The sequence below is a fragment of the Nipponia nippon genome, unplaced genomic scaffold (genome assembly GCF_047370975.1).
Source record: "Nipponia nippon isolate SJK-2023a ecotype South Korea unplaced genomic scaffold, ASM4737097v1 scaffold_36, whole genome shotgun sequence".
Lineage (NCBI taxonomy): Eukaryota > Metazoa > Chordata > Aves > Pelecaniformes > Threskiornithidae > Nipponia > Nipponia nippon.
Window position 1 is genome coordinate 3,163,216 of NW_028262354.1, and position 21,405 is coordinate 3,184,620.

The following is a 21,405-nucleotide window of genomic DNA, read 5'->3' on the forward strand; positions in this document are numbered from 1 at the left end:
CTCCCCGAGCCGGTCCCGGCCGCGCCGCCTGCCCCGGGCCTCCGGTCTCGGCCTTTAAGGGCGCCCGGGCTTCCCGGCCCGCCCACGCCCGGGGCGCCGGTGCAGGCGGGCCCCGGTTGGGCAAGACAGCGGGCACGGCCCTACCCCCGCGACGGTAACGGAGCCGCTCGGGCACCGGGGGGGCCCCGCTCGGGCACCGGGGGGACCCCGCTCGGGCCCCGGCCGCCCCGGGCTGCGGAGCCGGCACCGCGTTCCCGGAGCCGCCACCGGGGAGGCAGGCGGCCGGTGTCCCGCCCCGCCGCTCACGTGACCGCTCAGCTGATCCGTTCGCCCCGCCCCTTCCCGCCACCGGGCGAGCACCGAGCACCGAGCACCGAGCACCTTTATTCGGTCTCTAGCGAGGGGCAGCGCGGCTGCGGGCGCTGCGGGACCGGCCCCGCAACGCGTCCCCGGGCGCAGCCGGGCGGGGGGGACCGGGCACGGCCAGCGCGGGGGCCCAGGGACCGGGCACGGCCGGTGCGGGGACGGGAGAGGGGACAGGCACAGCTGGCATGGGGGACAGGCACGGCCGGCGCAGGGGACAGGGCAGGGCACAGGGCAGGGGACAGGCATGTCCGTCCTGGGGGACAGGCACAGCTGGCACAGGGGACAGGGCAGGGGACAAGGCATGGCCGTCCCAGGGTACAGGCATGGCCGGTGCAGGGGACAGGGCAGGGGACAGGCATGGCCAGGGTTGGGGAGAGGTATGGCCAGCGCAGGGGACAGGGCAGGGGACAGGCATGTCCGTCCTGGGGGACAGGCATGGCCAGCACAGGGGACAGGGCAGGGGACAGGCACAGCTGGCACAGGGGACAGGGCAGGAGACAAGGTATGGCCGTCCCAGGGTACAGGCATGGCCGGTGCAGGGGACAGGGCAGGGGACAGGCATGTCCGTCCTGGGGCACAGGCAGAGCTGGCACAGGGGACAGGGCAGGGGACAGGCACGGCCAGCGCGGGGAGGAGGACGGGACAGGGCAAGGGGACAGGCACGGCCACCCCAGGGTAGAGGCATGGCTGGCACGGGGGCAGGCAGAGCCAGCACTGGGGATGGGGCAAGGGACAGGCACAGCCGTCTCGGCCCCCCAGCAGCCACCCCAGGGGACCAGCCCCTCGCCCCGGCCCCGCCTGGGGAGGGGAGGGGGCCCAGGAGAGGCCCCAGGGCAGCGGCGCAGGGCCCAGCCCCGCCGGGGCAGCAGCAATGTCCGAGCAATGTCCGAGGGCCCTGGCCCGGAGCGGGACCCCCCTTCTCCGCAGCAGGGCACCGGGAGGGTCCCCGCAGAGGCCGCGCCGCGGGTGCGGGTGCGCGGTCAGAGGACGCTCTCCTTGCAGGTCCCGCTGAGGCTCCGCGGGCGGCTGCGCTCCAGCCGGCGGGCGGACAGGAGCCGGCGCAGGGATGAGGTGGAGCTCAGGTCCCCGCAGCTCTGCAGGTGGATGCCTTCGTGGGGCCGCTCCGCTCCCGGCCAGGCGCTCCAGGGAACCTGCAACCCCGCGGGGACAGGCTGCAGGCAGGCGGCCGGCACCCCTGCCTGCGGCACCCCGCGCTCGCCCGCCCTGCGGGACGGCCTGCGTTCCAGGGGCAGCCGGGCGAGCACGTGGGGCAGGGCGGCAGGGGTGGCAAGGGATGGCGGAGGCGTGCGTCCCACGCGTACGCTGTCATTAAGGATGGGCTCGTTCCCGTCAGGGCCTCCTGGGCTGCGCAAGGCCTCCAGCGTCCCGTAAGCCGAGGCCGGGACATCCCAGGAACTGCCTCCAGGCCGCAGTGACTCAGGGGCAAAGCCAAAGCCGTTGCGACACACGCCATTTTCCCACTCGCAGCTACGGCGGGGGCCAAAGGGAAGGGGCTGCCGCGCCAAGACGGGCTGGGCGAGGACAGTGCCGCGGGAAAGAGGCTCTGCCTGCAGCCCCTGCCTGCAGCCGGGGTGCTGACGCCATGGGGGCCACGGCAGGGGAACGGAGACCCCAGAAGGGCCAGCGTGAAGGTGCTGGTGGGGACTGGAGGGTGAGAGAGGGTCTGGATGGGGCTCCCTCGGAAAGGGGAGCGGCACCGTGGCTGCCGGAGCTCACCTGCTTGTGCCCCTGCGAGCTGTGCCCGGGCACCTCCACGCCGGCTGCCGGGCTGCGCTTGGGTCTCTGCAGGAACCTGGCCACCAGCCCGCGGGTGCCCCGGCAGACCTTGAGGTCCCCCAGGGAGCGGGTCGTCGTCTTCGATAGCTGCTGCGTCACCTTCTTGGAGGGCAGCAGCTTGCTCTTCCCCGCCGAGCCGGCCCGGAGCAGCGGGGGGGAGTCACAGTGCGAACGGCGGAGCAGGCAGGCCTCGGAGCACAGCCCTGCGGAGATGCCGCCGTCGGACACCGGGACACTGCTCCCGATGGGACCTGTCCCCACGGGGGTCCTGTCTCCCCTCCCCAGGCAGTGGGAACGGTCCCACCGCGGGTCTCCATCATCCCAGCCCCAGTGGGGCAAGTCTGGTCCCCAAAGGGCTGCAGCAGCACCACACCCCCCCCGCTCCCCACGTCTCTGCATATCCCCGTACGTCCCAGGGCTCTGACCTGTATCCGCAGAGGAGTTGGACATGGCGTCCTCCAGTGCTTTGGTATAAAGTACTTCCCTGAAATCTGCTGGGAGCAGAAAGCGCGTGCTTAGGCTTTGGCAGCACCCAGCACCGCTGCGCGGCCCCCCCAGCACCAGCCCCGGCAGCACGACCCACCCAGCACCCCCCTTCTCCCAGCCCAGCAGCCCCCGCCTGCTCCCCCCATTCCCCTGGGACAACCGCCCGCCTCGGACCGGCTCTAATCCCGCCAGGCCACGGAGGAACACAGCCAAAACCCGCGGCACCGATCAGACACCGCCGCACGCGTGTCCCCATGCCGTTGCCACCTACCAGCATCACCGGCCGTCAGGACGCCGGGGTCACTGTGCGACCTCACGAGCAGGCGCTGGCTCAGCCCCGGGGCTGGGGACGAGGGGCAGGAGGTCTCGCTGTTGCGCCGTGGGTGGCAGAGGCGGCCGGCGCCGGGCCCCGTGGGGCAGCCGCCCCCGCGCCCCTGCAGCGAGCTCTTCTCCTTGAGCCGCACCTCGGGGAAGCAGGGGCCGACGCAGCGGGCCAGCCCCTCCAGGCGATTGCAGCTGTGGGTGACGGCTCCCCCCACCAAGATGCCGTCGTGGCTGGGCTCCGCCGTGGAGCAGGAGTAGGAGCGCTCCCCCCGCACCCGGGGCTGGGGCGTCTCCTCGAAGGGCCCCTGCAAGCCCAGCGTGGGGCTGCGCGCGTGGTGGCTGCACTGCACGCAGTCCACGCTCAGGCAGTAGTCCGCGCGGCTGCGCTGGATGGAGCGGAAGAGGACGTAGTCCACGGAGCGCATGGAGCCCTGCAGCTCCAGCAGGCACGAGTCCTCTGAGGGGCTGCTGTCCCCGGGGATGTCCATGATCTCGGACATGATCAGGGACCCGCTGTCCATGGACACTGCAAGGAGCGGAGCGGGCGTGGGTGAAGAGCTGCCAGGAAGGGCTGGTCCCCCCGTGGCCCCTCTCCCGTCCCGCCGATGCTGCCAGCCCGAGGCGTGCCGACGGGGCACGCTCACCTTCTCCGCTGAGCACGATGGAGGGGACGCGGTCGCAGGTGCAGGCGTGCGAGCCGTCCGTCAGCTGCGAGTCAAACAGGGTGGCCTGTGGGACGGCGCGGTCAGGGCAGAGGCAGAGCAGGAGTCCGGCCCTGCCTGGCCCTCCCCTGCCCGCAGCCCCCCGTCTCCCACCTGGCTGTCGCCCCGCAGCCCCATCACGGTCTCGTAGGAGGGGGGGAAGTCGGTCGGGTAGAGGGGCACGGGGCTGTCCATGGAGCCGTTGTAGGTGATACTGCAGAGGCAAGAGCAGAAAAACCACGTTGGGTGGGATGAGCCCTGCTTGGGGGCAAACGGGCCCCCCGCTCCGGCAGCACGGCCGCCCCGCTCCCAGCCGGGCACCTCTGCGCGTCGGTCTCGGAGCTGCAGGTGTACTCGGGCGGGTAGTAGGGGGGTGGCGGCACCGGGGGCACGAACTCCTCGAAGTCCATCATACTCTGCAGAAAGGTGTCGGGCGGGGACGTGCATTCCAGCGTCACGGAGCTCGAGCGCTGGGGGACCAGCTGCAGGGAGAGGAGGGAGAGCTGGGACCCCCCTGGGCCCCAGGTCCTGCCCTGGCCCCCTGAGGCCCCCCCAGCTTGGGAGCGCTGCTCCCCAGCCCCCCCAGGGCTGGGACTCACCACATGGACAATGTCAAGGGAGAAGATCTGGATGCAGCACACAACAGCAGAGAGCGTGCAGATGATGGTGGAGAAGACGGTCAAGCCGCAGACGCTGAAGAGGAGATCCTGGGGAGGAGCGGGGTGAGGCGCGGCCGCCCGCAGAGCACGGCAGGGTGCACGGCCGCTCCCCAGGGAGCCCCTTCTCCTCCCGGTCCCCTCGGTCCCCCACCTTGAGTGCCACGCGGATGCTCCGGCAGTCGGGGTTGGGGAACATGGTCAGCATCTCGCTCTGCTGGCTGCAGGAGGCGGGCAGAGGCTCCGAGCGGGCCTGGCAGCAGACACACGAGTCCCTCTCCTGGGGACAAGGAACACCGTGAGGGACCTCGGACGCCGCGCTCTCCCCTCGAGAGCCACCGGCGCGTCCCACCACCAGACCGCAGCTCCCCGTGTCCCCAGAGCCCTGCGGCCAGGGACGAGCTGCGCTCAGCTGCCGGGGCGCGCGGGGGCACTGCGGCAGCCCCCGGCCAGCCTCACCCTCTCGCAGGCCTCCAGGGACTTCACCAGCTGCGCGTTCTGGCAGGACAGGATGGACCCGGCGAGGCTCAGCATGACGCCCAGCACCGACAGCAACGTGAAGAAGGTGACCTGCAGCAGGGAGGAGAGGGGCTGCCAGGCAGGCAGGGCTGCGGGGCAGGGAGCCGACGCACGCGGCTGCGCGGCCGGGGGCCCGTGGGGCCGCTTGGTGCCCCCACGCTGCCCTCCCCAGCCTGGCCCCCTCTCTGCAGAGGCGTCCCCTCCCGACACCTACCACCAGCGTGAGCGGCCGCTTCCAGGAGACGATGCCGACGAGCCCAGACAGCGCCAGCTGCGGACGCACAAGCCCGGGGGTGAGGATGGGGAGGGGTCTCTAGCAGGCAGCGGGGCCCAGAGCAGCTCCTGCCCTCGGGCAGAGCCCCCCCGAGCCCCGCGGGCCCTGAGCCGGCCCAGGAGCAGCAGGGCCGGAGGGGCAGCCTCGGTGCCGCAAGCCTGGAGAAACTGCTGATTCAGGGCACTGGGGACTGCGGGCAGCTCCATGGCGGGCAGCGAACCCGGGCCAGGACCTGTGCCACGGGGTCGCTGCGGGGGACCCCGGGCCTGCCAGGCTCCTGCCCTCGCCCCACGTAGGCGGCAGGCAGAGCATCCCGCCGCTGGGCCCGGGAGCGGGGCAGGGCTGCCCGCTCCCCCGCCCCGCCGCCACTGCAGCACCCCACGCACCCCTCCCTGCCCGCGGCTGCACAAACCAGCTCAGGGTTTGTCCCGAAGCGTGTCACCTCAACGCGTCCCCGGGTAGCCCCCCGCACCGCTCCGGGGGTCCCCGACCCTCGCACGGTCACCCCGGGGGAACCCCCGGGATTCTCCCACAATGCACCGCGGTGGCCACAGGCAGAGGGTGGGGGAGCAGCGGGGCTACGCTCCCCTGGGACCGGTGGCAAATTCAGCATCCCGGGAGCCGTAGGGACCCGGCAGAGCAGGCCCGGGCCAGACCCCTCCGCGCGCTGCCCCGGCCCCGGACTCACCGCGAAGCCGGCCCAAGACGGGCAGGAGTGCCGGATCTTGGTGGAGGGCGTGATGGTGGCCGCCACCAGGCTGAAGGTGACGATCAGGACGCCCAGGATGACTTGGATGAAGCCCAGCACCAGCAGGATCTGCAGCCAGGTCCGCTGGACGCGGAGGTGGGTGAGGCTGCGAGAGGTCCGGCCGGTCAGCGAGCGGCTGGAGTCGCTGGGGGAGGGCATGGCTGCCCCGGGCGGCGAGCGGGGCCGGCCGGCCCCGGAGCCCCGGCGGCACCGAGCCAGGACGGGGCCGGCCCGGGGGAAGCAGGAACGGAGGCTCTGCGGGAACGGGCCGGGCTCCACCTTTCGCCTCCCGGAGGATGCTGGCGGCGGCTCTTCCCTGCCCCCCGGGACGGGGAGCCCCCCCGGGGCGTCCTGGGAGCAGAACCCGCCTCACCGGGACCTCGGCATCGCGGCCGGCGAGCCGGCCTACAGCTCCCGGCCGGAGGCAGAGCGCGGCCCCGGGCCTTCCTCCTCTCTCGCCGTCCCTGGAGCGCCGGGCCGCCGCCGGGGGTTCATGCCGCCCTGCGGAGGCCGAGGACCGCCGCCCGGGCCGCCGGCCCCCGGGGCAGCGCCGGGAGGCGGGAGCCGCGGGCGGGGGCCCGGCCGCCGCCCAGGAGCATCCCCGCGGGCGGCGGGCGCAGGGGCCGGGGCGGTCCCGCTGCCGCAGGCGCCCCCGGGGCGGGCCGGCTACCGGCGGCTACCGGTTACTCGCCGCCCCGCGCCCGCCAGCCCCGGCCCCGGGCGGGGACGCCCGGCCGGGGGGGACGCCGAGCATCGCCCCCGGCGGCGGCCTCCGGGATCCCCGGCTCCGCCCGGGGGCCGGTGCGGCGGGGCCGCAGCCCGGCGGCCGCGGTTGCGGCAGGAGGCGGGCGGCGGAGCGGGCGCGGCCGAGGCGCAGGGCGGCTCCGGGGAGGCTCCCGCCGCCGCCGCCGCCGCCCGCAGCCCGGTGCCGGCCCCGGGGCCGCCCCTACGCGGCACGCCGGGAGCTGTAGTCCGGCCCGCCCCGCCGCCCCCTCCCGCTCCCGTCTGCAAGGCACGGAGGCGGCGGAGGCACGGAGTGAAACTTCATTTATTCCTTAAATAAAACCTGGAGGCGGCTCGGCAACGCAGGAGGGGCCGCGGCCGGTGCACGGAGCACCGCCGGCATCGGCCCCGCGGGACCGGGGAGAGCCGCGGCCGCTGGCCCCCGCAGATGAAGGCACGAACCCTCTCGGCAGCCCGGGAGCAGCAGGGACAAACCCGGGAGCGTGGGAGAGGAGATGGGGCAAAGCAGAAGTCATGAGACCCCGTCCCGGGGACGCCGGGCCCAGGGGTGGCCGAGGACACTGGCCCGCGGGAGGGGGGGGGACAGCAGGGGCTAGCGGGGACGCAGGGCAGGCGCTGGGCTCAGCCCCCGAGAGCTGGCACTGGCCCCAGGGCAGCAGAGAAAAAGCAGGGAGAAGCTGCTCACCCGCTTGCCGGAGGCAAGGAGGGAGCCATGGCGGGGACCAGGAGCCCCGCTCGGCGCCTGCCCTGGCCCCACTCTCCTCCTCCCTGCGCCTGGAGCGGGCTCAGCCCAGGAAAGGAGAGCGGGAGAGGACGGGGAAGGGAGCGGAGGGGGGCTGCTCCGAGCACAGGGCCCTGGGGCCAGAGCCAGCCTCAGCCCGCAGGGGCAAGCCCCTGGGGGGAGCCGGCGACCGTTTTTTTGGCAGAGAATCGGGCCCTGCGTCAAAGGGAAGGTGGGCAAAAACCTGTGGGGAAGAGCCGGCCCCTGCCTGCCCTGGGGCTGGGCGCAGGGGGAACCCCCCTCCGCGCCCCCAGGGCACGCGGGGAACCCCCCTCCGCGCCCCCAGGGCGCACAAGTGGCATCACCAGGCGGGGAAAGAGGAGAGCCCTGGTCAAGACGGGGAGGGCGAGCAGCCGCTTGAGTCCCCGCCACGCGTCCGGAGGAGGCTCCTGGTGCTGGAAGGGAGGGCGATGACGGGCGCAGGGCTTGGCCGCAGCACCTCCCATCCCGCTCCTGCCCCAGTCCGCTGAGGGAAGGGGGACCAGCGCAAACCAGAACAGCCTCCATCCGTGAGGAAAGGGGTTAGAGCAGCAGACGGTTCAGGCACCAGCGATTCCAAGCTGGGATGAGGCAGCCTCTGACAGCTGATGCAGACACACGGGGATCCAGTGAAAGTGCAACTTGGATTTCCTCTTCCTTAGAAAGAGCCCACGTGCGATGAGAAGCCGGGGCCCCCGCCCGGCTAGGGCGCCCGGAAGGCATTGGTGGCGGCACCCGCGGCAGCATTGGCCGCCGCGGTGCGCACCGCCTGGTTGGAGAAGACCCCGGCGGCAAACTCCTCCTGCGCTTTCTGGAAGCTGGCGCCCGTCCGGCGGTACAGAGAGTGGATCTGACGGAGAGCGGCAGGCTCGGGGTCAGCGCACCGGCCCCGTTCGGGCCCCCAGTGAACAGAGCCGGGCCCCCCACGCCTGCCAAAAGCCACCCCCGTCCCCCCGAAGGGGCGCGCTGGCCCCGAGGTTCGATCCAAACTCACCTTTTTCAGCATAATGATGCCCAGCACAGCCACTGCTGTGAAGAACAAGGACACCAGGATCATCATCACAGCCACGGCCGTGTTCGTCCGCAGCGCTATCAGGCTCAATATCCAGCCGCTGCAAAACAAGAGGCAGTTACCCACAGGTTCCCTCTTCCCCACCCGCCTCCCCCCACTCTGGGGTACTCTGGGTCAGCACAATGCGCACCTGAACCCCCAGTTTGGGATGCCAATCGCCTGCAGCACGTACATCACGTTCTGGGCAAAGAAGACGAAGAAGAAGACAAAGAAGTTGAACGAACTGTCGCTCCTGGGAGAAAGAGACAGGCGAGGTCAGGCCACAGAAAACAACTCTCAAACCTTCCTCGGAGCGGGGGACGCAAGGAGGACGCGCAGGCCCCAGAGGTGCAGCCACTGCTTAAGGGACTTAAAAGCAAGGAGAAATCCGAGGAAGAGGCACGAGGCGCTGCAGGGATCTTCAGCTGCCCACGGGAAAGCACCGCCCTGCGCCCTCCTTAGAAGAGCCCCATCCAAAGCAAGATCTGCTCCTCAGCCAGCAGCTCGGCGCAGCATCGCCACATCCCAAAGGCCACAAAAGGAGCTGGGACACCATCGGTGCCGCGCTCGGGGCAAGGGACTCTTCTACCGAGCAGCCCGGTCTCCCCAGCCTCAAGCACCGGCCTTGCAGCCATCCCACCCCGCTGCTTTGCCGACCTGGGAGCTCAAGCAGATCATAGAATCGTTAAGGTTGGAAAAGACCCTCAAGATCATCGAGTCCAACCGTTCATTAACCTATCACTGCCGAGGCCACCACTAAACCATGTCCTCGAGCACCACATCTATCCGTTCTTTAAATACCTCCAGGGATGGAGACTCAACCCTTGCCCCGGGCAGCCTGGGCCAGTGCTTGACCACCCTTTTGGGGAAGAAGTTTTTCCTAATATCCAACCCAAACCTGCCCTGGCGCAGCTTGAGGCCGTTCCCTCTCGTCCTGTCACTCGTTACTAGGGAGAAGAGACCGACCCCCATCTCGCTACAGCCTCCTTTCAGGCAGTTGTAGAGAGCAACCTGATATACACACCTGAAAGCTTTGTACATCGGCCTATACCAGCAGACAAAGGAGCAGGGCGTGTAGAGGAGAGCCCAGAGAATGGAGAGGCCGAACCCAGAACCGGACGAGGGCTCCACACAGAACCAGGCCAGCGAGGACAAGAAGTTCAGGAAGAGAGCAATGGTGCTGGCTGAGAGAGAGGACGTCGGTCAGGCAAGGCCAGCAAGGCTCCCCTGCCCCGCACCGAGGGCTCAGCCCCCCAGAGCCCGGCACCGCGGGTTGATCGCAGCTTCGCCGGGGCAGCGGCGCTCGCTGGCACGCAGGACGCTTGGTCCTCTACCTCCTCGCAGGATCTGCCCTTCGCTTCCCCCCCGGGACTCACCCATCCAGAGGTAATACATGGTAGTCACGGTCTTCTGGAAGTCGGCAGGGATCTCCACGGGGATGTCCTGGTAGAAGCAAGGCTTCACCGGGCAGAAGGACGGCAGCGGGGGCCAGTTGTTCAGCCTCGCTGGGGAGGGAAGGAGGTGAGAAGGAGAGAGGGGCCGTGCCCGCGCAGGGGGGCCGGGGGCAGGCGGCCGCCGGCCCCCCATCGCCCCGCAGGCCACTCACTCGCGGTGCCGCCAAGGGCCGCGTTCCGCAGCTCCCTCTCCCGCCGGTCCAGCTCCTCCGCCTTCCGGTTCAGCTCCTCCTGCCGCTTCAGCAGCTCAGCCGTGGCGGCTGCCGCCGAGGCCTGCGGGGCGGGAACGCAGCCCTGGGCCTCCCGCCGCCGCCACCTTCTCCCCCGGCCCGGGCGGCGGCGGCCGGGCGGCTGCCTCCCCCCCGCGGTACCTGCGTGCCGTAGGAGCCGTAGTTCCGGGGCTCCGTGGGGCTGGCCTTCCGCGGGGGCTGCGCGGCCGCCTGCGGCGGGGCCATACCGGGGGCCGGCAGGGGCGGCGGGGCCGCCGAGGGGGCCTGGTAGGGCGGCGGCGGCTGCAGGGAGAGGAGCGGGGCGGTGAGGCGCCGCTGGCCGCGGGAAGGCCCCGACCGCCGGGACGCGGCCCGCCCCCGCCCGCCCGCCTCACCGCGCCGCTCTCGAAGGGGTTGTAGGCGTCCAGCGCCGGGCGCTCGGGGCCGGGCCGGGGCTGCAGCGCCGCGGGGTCCTGCGGGAGACACGGCCGGGGTCAGGCGGGGGCCGGGCCGGGGCCGCCGCGCCTGCCCCGGGCGGGACGCACCTGGAAGGGGTTGTCGGGGAGCACCGCGGGGCCGCCGCGCTGGGCCATGGCCGGGCCGGGACCGCGGGGACCGGGAGCGGGGCCGCCGCCGCCTCCGCCGCCTCAGCCGCCGTCGCCCCGCCCCGCCCGCCGCCGATTGGCCGCTGACCAGTGACGTCACCGGCACCGCCCGCCGCTCCGGGGAGTCCCACTGCAGGGGGGCTCTGCGCACGCGCGGGGCGGGGCGGGGCCGGGCGGAGGCGAGCACGTGACGCGGCCACGTGGCCGAGAGTCACGTGCCGGCGCATTGCTCCTCTCCCCCTCCCCCCCCCCCGGCGCAGGGCCCGCCGGGAGCGCGTCACCATGGCAACGCCGGGCCGGGCCTGGGCCTCTCCGCCGCCCGGGCCCCACCGCGGTCCCCCGGGCTCCCGGTGCCCGCCCCGGGGCCGGGCCCCCACGTCCCCATGGGTCCCCCATCTCCCCTTGGGCCCCCCGTGCCCCTCCCGGGTCCCGGGTTCCCCGCCCAGGGCCGGCTCCGTTCAGCCAGGCCTACCACGAGAGCAGGCCCCGCCTGCGGGTCCCCCCCCCCCCGAGGCCTCACGTCCAGGCCCCTCGGCTGGGCTCCCGCCTCCCGCGGTGCTGTTCGCCTCCGGCCCGCGCACCACCGAGCCCGCAGCAGCCTCCGTGGAAGTCAAACCGTCAGGGCAGAATTCATGGCACGAGCGGCAGCTTAGGGAATTTAACTTTTGTGTCTCCTGGACCAGTTGTTTATAGGGATCCCTGACGCCATCGCCTGCACCGACACCCCCTCCCCGTACCTGCCCCGGGTTCCCGTCCCGGCTCTCGGTGCTTAGCAGCGGCTGCACCGCTCCGCTAAAAATATTCTTTAGCCTCTGAACAGACTTAAAGTTATGCACAAATCCCTGAGCTCCCACTTCAACCCAGACAGCCGGCACCTGCTCTCCGCTGGGAAGGTAAAAGCTGTGAATTCAGGTTTTGGACACCGGTGCGGGTCATTTTATTTTAAGTCTGAGACAGACGGCGGGTATCATTTAGTCGAGAATTCTCCTCCAGGCTCAGCCGGGGGCTGGCAGGGCCTGGTCTTCCCCTGCTCTCGTTCCTTGCACGCACCGCCTGGCTGCGGCACCGCGGGAGGCAGCTGAAAGCTTCCAGCCCAAGCTCTAAGTTAGGATCACAAGCTGAAGAAGACAACTCAATGTCACCCCTCCCGAGACTCCCCCGCGCTAACGCCAGGTGAAGCCGGACTTTCCCTTTATCCCTCTGCGCGAGGACGGCCTGCCAGAGCCAGGACGCGGTCTGCCACAGACAGATGGTGCCACAGCAGAGCGATAAGCTCCTGCAGAACAGGAGCAGGGCTGCTCCGTTACCGACACCGCCCCGGCGAGACTCTCCCAGACGCGCTGGCAAAGCATCTACGCAGAGCTGCCATCAGGTCTGAAGCCTCCCCAGCGATTCCCAAGGAAAGCCCAAGCCAAGGTACAGCCTCGCTGCAGAGCTGGGGAGAGCCAAAAAGGCGCGGAGACGCTGGGGCACGCGTTTCACAGCCGAACGTGGGCACCTGGCCACCCCTTTGCCAACAGCCAGCGCTCTACCCCATCTGGGGAGCCGAATGCATACCTTGACGCACCCACCGTCCTCCTCTCCGTTACCCCCCTCGATACCCAGCCCAGGGCACGAGGAAGGCACCGGCCTGCGTTTTGCTGCCCCCCACACCAGAATCTGCTCCGGTCCAGCCCTCAGAGGGCCCAAAGCAGCTCCGACCCCGTGCAAGCTCACCGTCCGAGCTTAGGAGGAGTGGTGCAGGTGGACGGAGCCGGCCTCCTTACGGGAGTTTCCTGGACCACGCAGCACCTTTCACCCCACAAGGGGATGCGCCTTCCTTCCCTCCGCAGGGCGCTGCGTGCCCGGAGCACGACCGGCCAGCGGAAGAGCCCCAAGAGGGGCTGCTGCCGATCCAAACCCAGACCAGGTGGTTTAATCACTTCATATTTATTTTTCACAAAGACTGTACAAAATTCTTATAAAATTCTGGTGTGGGGATGGGCTATGACATTGATCCAAAAAATAATTCCCATGCAGTCCCACCAGTTTCATAACTTACAAGGAAACAGATAAGCTACAGAGAGCTGCGAGTCCTGGAGTATTTACAGCGAGGAGGGCGGGAGAGAACAGGAGACAACGCGACACGGGAACAGAGGTATGTACAGTATGGACACACAGGGCCCCGCGCCTCACGGTAACGGCGGCAGCAGCAGCAGGAGGCTGGGCCTGTGGTGCTCAGAGGCCGATATAGAATATGGGCTATTTACAGTATCTCACATATTAACAGCTTTACAAACGTGTCCAGGGAGTTCTTCTCATGTATATAAAAAAAAAAAAAGCACCAAGTGTCTGAATACAAATCACACGGGCCTCCACGGGGGCTAGAATCTGAGGGCAGGCTGGCACCTGTGGCGTCACCGGCTGATGTCTCTGCTAGAGTCCCACATTTTTGTGCTCGGCTCCATCTCCAACATGTCAAAGAAGGGGTGCTTGAGGGCTTCGGCCAGGGTGATGCGCTTGGACGGCTCGTACTCCAGCATGCTCTCGATGAGGTCGAAAAGGCGGTGATGGTCCTCAGCCTCGGAGGTCAGGTAGCGCTGGGGAGATGGAGGGAGAGGTTGGGGCCGAGGACGCTGCGCCCTGTCCCGTCGCGGTATGCTCACTGGGCTGAAGGGCTAAGCTGGGGGAAGACTGGTTTGTTCAGACCTCGCTCATCCTAGACCTGAACTCTGGGCCGCTCTACCAAGCGCGGAACTGCCGAGTTCCCCCTCCCGCCCCCGCCATCTTTCCCAGGCACTTCCTGAGGTCTCCGTGCCCTCCTCCTCCTCCACTTCAGATTAAGCTCAGGTTGACGCAGTCTTCCCAGTTTATGTCTGGGACAGCCAAGGCTCCTTCGGGAAGACACTGGTCTGACCCTTTCGGTGGCCCAGCCTTGCCCACAGGAAGAATCTTCACAACTGGGGCAGGCACTATAAGACTCTGCAATGAGAAAAGGATAAAGCGACCGGATTCTCCTGCCCACCCCGCCTTACCCGCAGCGGCTTGCAGTTTTCCCTAACGTAGCGGCCAGCGGAGGTGTTCTCGTCCCAGTCCAGGCGGCCATGGTAGAAATATTTCTGTTTCCTGTCAGAGCAAGAGGTGGGAACAGGTTACACCCAGGCACAAAACGTCCTGCAGCAACAGCAACGCGCCAGCCCCGGCAGCACACGCGACGCGGGACGCCGCGGCAGCACGGACAACTGGCTCAGCAGGCAGCTTCAAAGCTCGATCCCTCAGAGAGAACCGCTATACAGGAAGCGGGAGAGAGCTGGCAAGCCTACGGTGCCCAGCTGGCCTCGCTCACCTCGTCTTCCGGATCATCCGAGAAGGAATTGGCCCCAAGATCCTCTCCATCATGGCGAGGTGCTCCCGGTTGTCATGTGTCTAAGAGAGAGAGAAATGTAAAGGGAAGGCATGGAACAGATTCCAGTTGTTCCACCTCCAGCCCTGGGTGTTCCCCAGTTCAGAACCCCTTGCTGGGCAACGCCTCGGTCGTCTCTACAAGACTGCGGTGATGGAGGGAACCCCATCAGTCCCAGAGGCTCCTGGCTGTACTGGGAAACAGCCAGCGTCCTCTTTCATCAGTTGTGAGGTAGCCATACAGCGTACAGTTCTCACCTGAAACAGGGTGAAACCCACATAATACTCAAAGATGATGCAGCCAATGCTCCACACATCACAGGGCTGGCTCCAGCCAAGCTCTAAAAAACAATGTTTTTTAAATAAAAGATCCAGTTACGGCCTAAGCTTCCAAATCCCTCTCCCTTTTAAAAACAAACAACTGGAAAACCAATTCCCATTCCAGCCAGGCTCCTGACGTGCCGGTGGCAATATACTGCCCAGCCGGCAGCAATGCCAAAACACCAACTTGTAAGTTGTTGACCCTCCCAGAAAACAGAGAGTAGAGCACGTTAAGTAAAGCATTTCTCATCTCCCGGGGTGAACCCAGGACAGCTACTGAATGATGTGGAGGCAAAACGCTCCTCAATCCAGCAGGCAGCACCCAGCACCCTCGAGGCGAACGCCCACCTCTGCAGAAAGACCAAGCGGTACCTACCCAGTATGACTTCTGGGGCCCGGTAATGCCGGGTAGAGACAATCGTGCTGTGATGCTCGTGATCAAACGTGGCGCTGCCAAAGTCCACCACTCTGATGGCTGTGCTCTTCACGCTCCGCTCGTCCCGCTTCTTCGTGAGGGAGAAGGGTATCAGTTACTCGGGAGTTTCGAGACTTAGCCCCTTCCTGACGCAGCTGAGGTTTCGCCACGGGAGGGGAAGGCTTCGGAGGCTACGTTAGCACTGGCACAGCCCCAAACGAACTCTCACCATCCCACAGGTGAGCCTGCGGTCCCTATAGCTTACTTATAGACTAGACGGGCCGTTCACGCAGGGTATAGGCCCTGAACAAGCGTATGAACGTTGTTGGTCAACCCTGGGGCCACGTTCTGACTCCTCCCACCCACTGATAAGGTCAGGGATAGCAAGAACCCAAGAGCAGACCTCGAACACATGGCAGCGCCGTTACCTTTTCCAGGTTATAGGAGAGTTCGTAGTCAGAGTTCACGAAGAGGATGTTCTCCGGCTTGAGGTCAGTGTGAGTGAGTTTATTGTCATGCAGAACTGAGGAAGCAAACAAGAGTCGGGGTGATGGAACGGAAGCAAAGCGAGGCTCGAACATCATTAATTCAGTTTGCTCATACTGGCACCAGTTTAGCCCACATTTAGAATTGGGTGTGAACAGTCAGGCTAGTCTAGGCCAAGATGCTTCGGCAGAAGCACAAAGATTTATGGTATCGATCACCAGAACGCGTGTGTGGATGCTGAAGTGCCCTGAGCTACTGCCAGCCCACACGCACCAGAAAACATCGCAACAGGAAAAGAAAAAGGATTTGTTCCAAGCACACATTCACCGCTGGGGGGGCGGGAAGGCTCAGTCTCACCACTGGCGCAGCGGCACCGCAGCAAAAACTCGCTGCTTTGGGCCACCGGTCGCAGAACTGGCAGGGACGCTGGGAGCTTCACAGCTCTGCAGCTCAGGCAAGGACCAGCAGAGAGAAGAGCAGTTACACTTACAGAAGAACACTTACATTTCACGGCCTGGCACACCTGGTAGGCCATGTGCCGTACTTGGTGGATGGGGTAAGGCAGATAGTTGTTGTCCTTCAGGAAATCGAAGGTGCTGAGCCCCAGCAGTTCGAAGGAGATGCACATGTGGCCGTGGTAGTCAAACCAGTCAAACATCCTGACACAAAGACTGAGAGAAAAATTCTGATTCGGGACAGATCTGCACGCACCACTCAGCCGTTAACCCTGCGCCAGGCTCCTCCTTTCCTTCTTCTTCAGTCCGTATCCCATAGGAAGCCAACACGCCTCCGAAAACGAGCTACAGACGAATTCAGTCACACGACATCAAGCACCTCTCTCATCCCGTCCCTGCGACTGAGCTAAGGCAATGCTCGCCCTTCCATTTTAACACCGAGAGCACACTCACTTCGTGTTCTCTGGATCCTTCTCGTTGATTTTCTCCAGCACGTTAATTTCCAGTCGAGCAGCCTCTTTGTATTTCTCTACGTTTTTAATGATTTTGAGAGCCACACGTGCACCACCCCTGAGGAGAAACGGGAAGAAAGCGCAAGATCACCCCTGAGCTGGGTCAGCGAGCCCGCGCCCTGCAAAAAGGGCTCTCTGATCCAGCCTTATCCTGCGAGTTGTGCAGCGCAGCCTTCCACACCCTCGCTCAAGCCAGAAGACAGCCGTTATTAAGGGGCGTCTGCCCAAGCAGTGCCTTTTCCCTCCCTACAAACAGCCCCGAGGCTCCTCCCGACCCCTCTCCAACACGTGGGCGACCCAAGAGGGCGAGTGCCCAGACCAGCAGAGGAATACTGGAAACCAAGAGACTCATTTGCACCCCCAGGCTCCCACGTTAAGCACGAAAGGCTCCGTCGCCAGCTGCGGTCTCTCTTTTTTCCCCCCTCACCGCCACATCCCTCCCTGTCCCGAGAGCAGACGTACCTCCGGTGATCGATGCACTGCACCACTCTGCCGAATGTGCCTTCCCCTAAGGTGCTAATAATCTCATCTGGGAGGGAGAGAAAGAGAAGACAGCAGATGAGAGAGTGAGCACGACCTGGATGCAGCGCATACACAAGGCAGAGGAGAATGCATTGCAACACCTAACCTGCACACAGCTTGAGAGACCGGAGCAGCGGAAGGCTGACACCGGCTGCACAAGGCAACTTGCCCTAGTTCCCTGGCACTTCAGTAACAATACAAAATATAAACGTAGCTTTAACAAAAGGGGAAGGAAAAGGAGAGGGTTTCTCTTTAATAAACAATGAAAATAAAATGAAACAGAAAGATAAGACAGATCTGCGACTGCGATGGGAGCTTAACTAGAGAGCTAAATTATGTTACGATTTGGCTGTACATCTTTCTTGTAGCCAGTCGCCGACGCGATAGATCAGATGCCCCTCGTCGTCGTCCTCCACACTCTTGGCCCTTCTGCTGCTCTGTCGACTCCGCTGCTGGCCCAGGCAGACAGGGAATTCATCATTCACCAATCAGATTTTCAAACCAGCGCAGCAGCCAGCGTCACGCATTGGTTGGTTTGGAAATTCACATGGTTGTTTGAGGAGGGGTTGCAGGAGGAGATTCCCAGCCAATTCATACGGCACAGAGGAATATATAACGATAGGGATATTGCAAGGGAACATGTCAAGATACAACACACTAGCTCAGAAAAGAAAAAAACAGTTTGCTTTTCGTTGTAGCAAAAAAAAAAAAAAAAAGAAAAAAAAAGAAAAAAAAAGAACCTACAAACAGCCCCACCCGAACCAGTGTGAGAGCAGAGACGGTCAGAACAAGGGCTAGCGGAGGGGCAGTGGAAGGGGCCAGCTGCTCTCGCTCCTAAGGGGGCTCGGAGAGGAACGGCACTGGCCTTCGGGTCCTGGATAAGGCCAAGAGAGCACGCCGAAGCACAACTCTGCAGCCGGGCGCTCAGTGGCTGCGGGGAGAGGCTCACTTGGGCCCCACGGCGGCCGCTGAGGAAAGGCAGCAGAAGGCAGGCGCTGGGAAGTCCTGCACAAGCAAAAAGGGCCAGGCTGCCCCACACAGGCACTCCCCATCCCATTCCAGCAACCACCCACATAGCTTCCCCCAGCCCCCACACTCAGAAAAAGATGAATTCAGAGATTTCAGAAGCAACTCTCGGTACAACGATCCATCCAAAACCAGAGAGAATTTACAAGTGACTGTCTGGGGGAAGATGTGACACTTCTTCCTAGACCCTCCCCCAAAGAAGCTGATCCTGGAAGGACTAACTTCCAGGAGAGAAGCAGAGGCCCAACAGGGAACAGGGACAGCCTGGGATGAGGCAGATAAGAGGTTTACGCCAGAAGAGAAAATTCCTGCCTTCGGTTCTTCAGCTAAGTATCCCCACACCTGGGAGCAACGGGCCAGCAGACTCCAGCCCACAATCCCATCCCTGGACACACAGCCAGAACAGACCAGACAACACTGAGAGCTCCACACACAGAGCAGAGAACGCGTCTGGGGTCTAACAGAAGTGGAAGGTGAACAGCAGAACAGACAAGAAGAGAAAGCCAGGGACACTGCTGGGAAGAGCCTGCGATGGTTGCTGCCTCCACCTGAATTGACCGGTCCACAAGCTCTACTCCTTTGCAAAGCCCCTCGCACGACACCCCACGTCAGCTGGGCCCACCCAGGATCCTGCTCTGACGCAGGATCTAACCCTCAGAGACGGGGGGGCTTCCTGCCACAGACCACGGGCCCCGAGCAGGGACGGCAGGGACCGAGCCGCCTGTCGCAGGCAGAGCGAGCTCTCTGGGACCAGGATCAGCTGAACGTTTTGTTTGCTGGACAAACCTCGCACAAAAGCCTGCTTGGCTGGGGTTCCTGACAGCTCTTAATGAGCATCACCAAACAAAAGCAGTGCTCTGCAGGGATAAAGGAGCTGAGGACTGCAGCACCACCCCGGGGGACACGCCAGCCTCGCAAGGCACGCCTGTCCTCCTCCCACCTCTGAGCGGGCCACGTTAAGAGAGGGTCTGAGCCGCCTGCACCCAGCTGGCACGGGGCAGCCACTGCCGAGGCGCATCAGGATGGTGGACAAGAACTGCTGCCTGCACCAAAGGCTTTCTACGCATTTCTCAAGCTGAGTCCGAGAGAGCGTTAGAAAGTGAGTTTTCCACTTACCCAGCTCGCCACCTGGGAGAGAAAGGTTACAGGGGAGGCCCAGCACAGCAGGATACTCACCGATGAGGAGCGACTAAAGGACCGGCTGCGGCGCCGCCTCCGCCTGTGCTTACGCCGGCTGCTTTTGCAGCTCCGGTAGCTGCCCTCGCGGTCCCGGGAGCGTCGGTACTCGTAGGAATGACGGTACTCGGGTTCATAGTAGGCTTCCCCTCGCTCGCGGCTGTAATCGTTCCGCCGGTAGCTGTCACAGTAACGCCGGTCGTAGGCCCTCCTGTCTGCTGAGTGGTCGTCGTAGCTGGGGAGGGGAAGCAAACCGAGGGGATTCAGTTACGAACGCCGCCCGGGAAGTTACAGCTCCCGGCACAGGAGAGAAGAGGGCCCAGGCCACCCAGGAGCCGGGCTGACCACAGCTGCCTCCAGCCGAGCTGGAGAAACGCGGCGGGGCTCAGGGGCCCACCCTGTCTTCGGAGACTCACCTCCTGGATCGGACGTGGTAACTGTCTTCCCGACGGTGCCGACGGTCACGCTCGCTGCTGCTCGATCGCGACCGTGTCCGCCGTCTCTTGTGTTTGCGACTTCTGTAGCGCTCATGATAGCTGCCTCGGCTGCTGCGCTCCGACGAGCGGTACCTTCTAGAGTGAGGCATCTACAGGGACAAGAGACAGCGATGACTTTGTGAGGCAGCCGCCAGGGAGAGAAACCAGTGCAGATCGTCTGTGGCCGAGGAGCCGCTAGAGCAGGGAGGGGGGAGGCAATCGGCAGCGTGTCTGAGCACGCAGAGGGGATTTGAGAGGGAGGGGATGAACTTCTGAGAGACCCCAGAACCCCGTACGAGAGGGGATGCGACCGCCCGCACGGGCTGCGCTCGCTGCGGTTCTCTTTTCCAGGTTACTTTCCCCTCTTCACGCCCACCTCTGCTGGCCACAGCTCCAGGAGCAGCATTTGCACCTTCGGGGCTTCCACCTTCTCTCTTTAAGCTAACGGGCTCCCCAGGAAGGCGAGAAGCACCCCCAAGGAAAACCGAAGGGGAAATGAAGCTCGGGATATCACCGGCGCTTGGCCCAAAGTCCTCGCACGTCACTACTGGAGACGCCTAAGGGGGCAGCTCCCGGAGAGGTCTCTGGTTTACGGCCCAGCAAGTGACATCTACGCTTCCCACTGCAAGCGGGGAGGGCCCTACGGCACCCGGGGAGCAAACGCACCCTTTCCACGTTAAGGAAGCCTTGCAGACCCTACCTCGGAGTGCGGGAGCGCTCCCCTCCACCTCTCCGGTGGGACGGGAGAGCCAAGAGCGAAGGAGAACCCCCCCCCCTAAGATGGCAGCCCGGGGCCCAGCCCTGAAGCGCTGATTTGTGGGATCCCGCTCCCATCGCCAGACCCCACTCCACAACTCTCCGACGTTCCCCGCACGTATTTCGGTTCCGAAGCGTCAAGCGCCTCAATCCGCCTCGTCTCCACCGGCCAGGAGCTGGAGCTCCCTTTGTCCACAGACCCCCCACCCGCGATTCCCCCCCTAAACCTACGCTCGCACCCCCAGCCGCCTTCTTACACCGACGTTACAGGCAGGGCTACCGAGAAGCACAACCGCCCCCGGTGCTGCCGTGACCGGGAGGGGGGGGGGGGGGGGGAGGCACGGGCTCGTTACACCCGAGCGAGCCTCTCCCTCCGGGGCACGGCCGGGCCCCGCTCACGGTGCCCCCCGCCCCGGCGGCCCCGCAGCCGGCTCTCGCTGCGCCCAGGGCGGGCACCGCCGCCGGGCTTTAATTAAAGGCAGCGTGCGAAGGCGAGGCCGGCGGCCCGCCAGGGCCGGGCACCCTCGTTACGAGCACCGGGGCGTTTCGCAGCAGCTCTGGAACCGGTTTGGGGACGATGATGGCGGCCGCGCTCCCTGCCCTGCTCCGCTGCCGCCGGGCGGGGCCGCGCCGAGCGCCAAAAGCGGAAGCACCGGGGCCCGGCCGCGGAGCGAGGGGCTGGGCCCGGACACCGGGAGAGGCGGCGGGAAGGGGCGGCGGGGGGGGAACCTCCCGCCCCCGGTGCCCCAGGGCCCGGCCGCGGCCTCCTCGGCCCATCCGGCCCCGCCACCGCCCCCCCCCCCACCCCCGGGAACGCCGCAGCCCCGCGAGGAGCCGCCGGCCCGGGGCTGCCCCGCAGGGACCGGGCCACCCCCGCCAGCCACGGAGGCCGCGGCCTGGCCTGGCCTACCCCCGCCCCGCCCCGCCCCGCCGCCCCCCGCCGCGCCGCACCGTCCTCGCAGCCAGCCCGGTGCGCTTGTCCCACAGGAAATCCGTGATGGCGGCCGTGGGCCCCCGGGAATCCCGGGCCCCGCTCCAGTTGTTCCGGCTCCGCCGCTCGCTGCCGCCGCGCCCCGCCGCGCCGCCGATCCGGGTCCCCGCCAGGCCGCGCGCAGCTCGCCGCGGCGCCGCGCACGCACGCACGCACGCTGTGCGTCACTGCGGCGCACGCCCCGCCCCGCTCGC

At 66.2% G+C, this 21,405-nt stretch overlaps 3 protein-coding genes across 8 annotated transcripts; all 3 read right to left on the reverse strand.

The window, feature by feature from the left end:
• Positions 1-342: 342 nt before the first annotated feature.
• On the reverse strand, positions 343-6,771 carry ENTREP3 (endosomal transmembrane epsin interactor 3). Of its 5 annotated transcripts, none has more exons than XM_087772224.1 (12): positions 5,812-6,771; positions 5,064-5,120; positions 4,790-4,900; positions 4,485-4,610; positions 4,274-4,381; positions 3,996-4,156; positions 3,789-3,888; positions 3,618-3,702; positions 2,921-3,499; positions 2,589-2,654; positions 2,104-2,366; positions 343-1,517 (listed from the first exon to the last, which is right to left on the reverse strand). In XM_087772224.1, exons 1-12 carry the CDS (start codon positions 6,028-6,030, stop codon positions 1,347-1,349), a joined length of 2,046 nt encoding a protein of 681 aa, XP_087628350.1. In that variant the 5' UTR covers positions 6,031-6,771; the 3' UTR covers positions 343-1,346. The 5 variants fall into 5 exon arrangements, with proteins under 5 accessions (XP_087628350.1, XP_087628349.1, XP_087628348.1 ...); XM_087772223.1 differs by having other exon boundaries at positions 1,344-1,517; positions 2,589-2,657; XM_087772222.1 differs by lacking the exon at positions 343-1,517 and having other exon boundaries at positions 1,727-2,366; positions 2,589-2,657; positions 3,618-3,681.
• Positions 6,772-6,900: 129 nt separating this feature from the next.
• SCAMP3 (secretory carrier membrane protein 3) lies at positions 6,901-10,761 on the reverse strand. The gene is made up of 9 exons (XM_087772229.1): positions 10,635-10,761; positions 10,485-10,562; positions 10,252-10,392; positions 10,033-10,153; positions 9,803-9,931; positions 9,451-9,610; positions 8,578-8,679; positions 8,370-8,487; positions 6,901-8,225 (listed from the first exon to the last, which is right to left on the reverse strand). Exons 1-9 carry the CDS (start codon positions 10,680-10,682, stop codon positions 8,079-8,081), a joined length of 1,044 nt encoding a protein of 347 aa, XP_087628355.1. The 5' UTR covers positions 10,683-10,761; the 3' UTR covers positions 6,901-8,078.
• Positions 10,762-12,998: 2,237 nt separating this feature from the next.
• CLK2 (CDC like kinase 2) lies at positions 12,999-21,376 on the reverse strand. 2 transcript variants are annotated; one of them, XM_087772227.1, is made up of 13 exons: positions 21,172-21,376; positions 19,405-19,574; positions 18,989-19,223; positions 17,142-17,235; positions 16,727-16,793; positions 16,206-16,322; positions 15,802-15,968; positions 15,240-15,334; positions 14,773-14,902; positions 14,334-14,416; positions 14,020-14,099; positions 13,709-13,799; positions 12,999-13,273 (listed from the first exon to the last, which is right to left on the reverse strand). In XM_087772227.1, exons 2-13 carry the CDS (start codon positions 19,572-19,574, stop codon positions 13,091-13,093), a joined length of 1,512 nt encoding a protein of 503 aa, XP_087628353.1. In that variant the 5' UTR covers positions 21,172-21,376; the 3' UTR covers positions 12,999-13,090. The 2 variants fall into 2 exon arrangements, with proteins under 2 accessions (XP_087628353.1, XP_087628352.1); XM_087772226.1 differs by having other exon boundaries at positions 17,142-17,238.
• Positions 21,377-21,405: the final 29 nt, after the last annotated feature.

Coding starts and splice junctions, on each gene's coding strand:
- SCAMP3 (XM_087772229.1), bottom strand. CDS start 10,682: ATGGCCCAGCGCGGCGGCCCCGCGGTGCTCCCCGACAACCCCTTCCAG. Junction 10,154..10,251: donor ACGGCTCCTACGGCACGCAG/GTACCGCGGGGG, acceptor CCCGCCCCGCAG/GCCTCGGCGGCAGCCGCCAC. Junction 8,488..8,577: donor ATCCCAAACTGGGGGTTCAG/GTGCGCATTGTG, acceptor CTTGTTTTGCAG/CGGCTGGATATTGAGCCTGA.
- ENTREP3 (XM_087772220.1), bottom strand. CDS start 6,030: ATGCCCTCCCCCAGCGACTCCAGCCGCTCGCTGACCGGCCGGACCTCT. Junction 4,157..4,273: donor CCCTTGACATTGTCCATGTG/GTGAGTCCCAGC, acceptor CTCTCCCTGCAG/CTGGTCCCCCAGCGCTCGAG. Junction 3,500..3,617: donor CATCGTGCTCAGCGGAGAAG/GTGAGCGTGCCC, acceptor CGCTCCTTGCAG/TGTCCATGGACAGCGGGTCC.
- CLK2 (XM_087772226.1), bottom strand. CDS start 19,574: ATGCCTCACTCTAGAAGGTACCGCTCGTCGGAGCGCAGCAGCCGAGGC. Junction 17,239..18,988: donor CCTTTAGTCGCTCCTCATCG/GTGAGTATCCTG, acceptor TGCCTGGGCCAG/CAGCGGAGTCGACAGAGCAG. Junction 16,323..16,726: donor CAGTGCATCGATCACCGGAG/GTACGTCTGCTC, acceptor GTTTCTCCTCAG/GGGTGGTGCACGTGTGGCTC.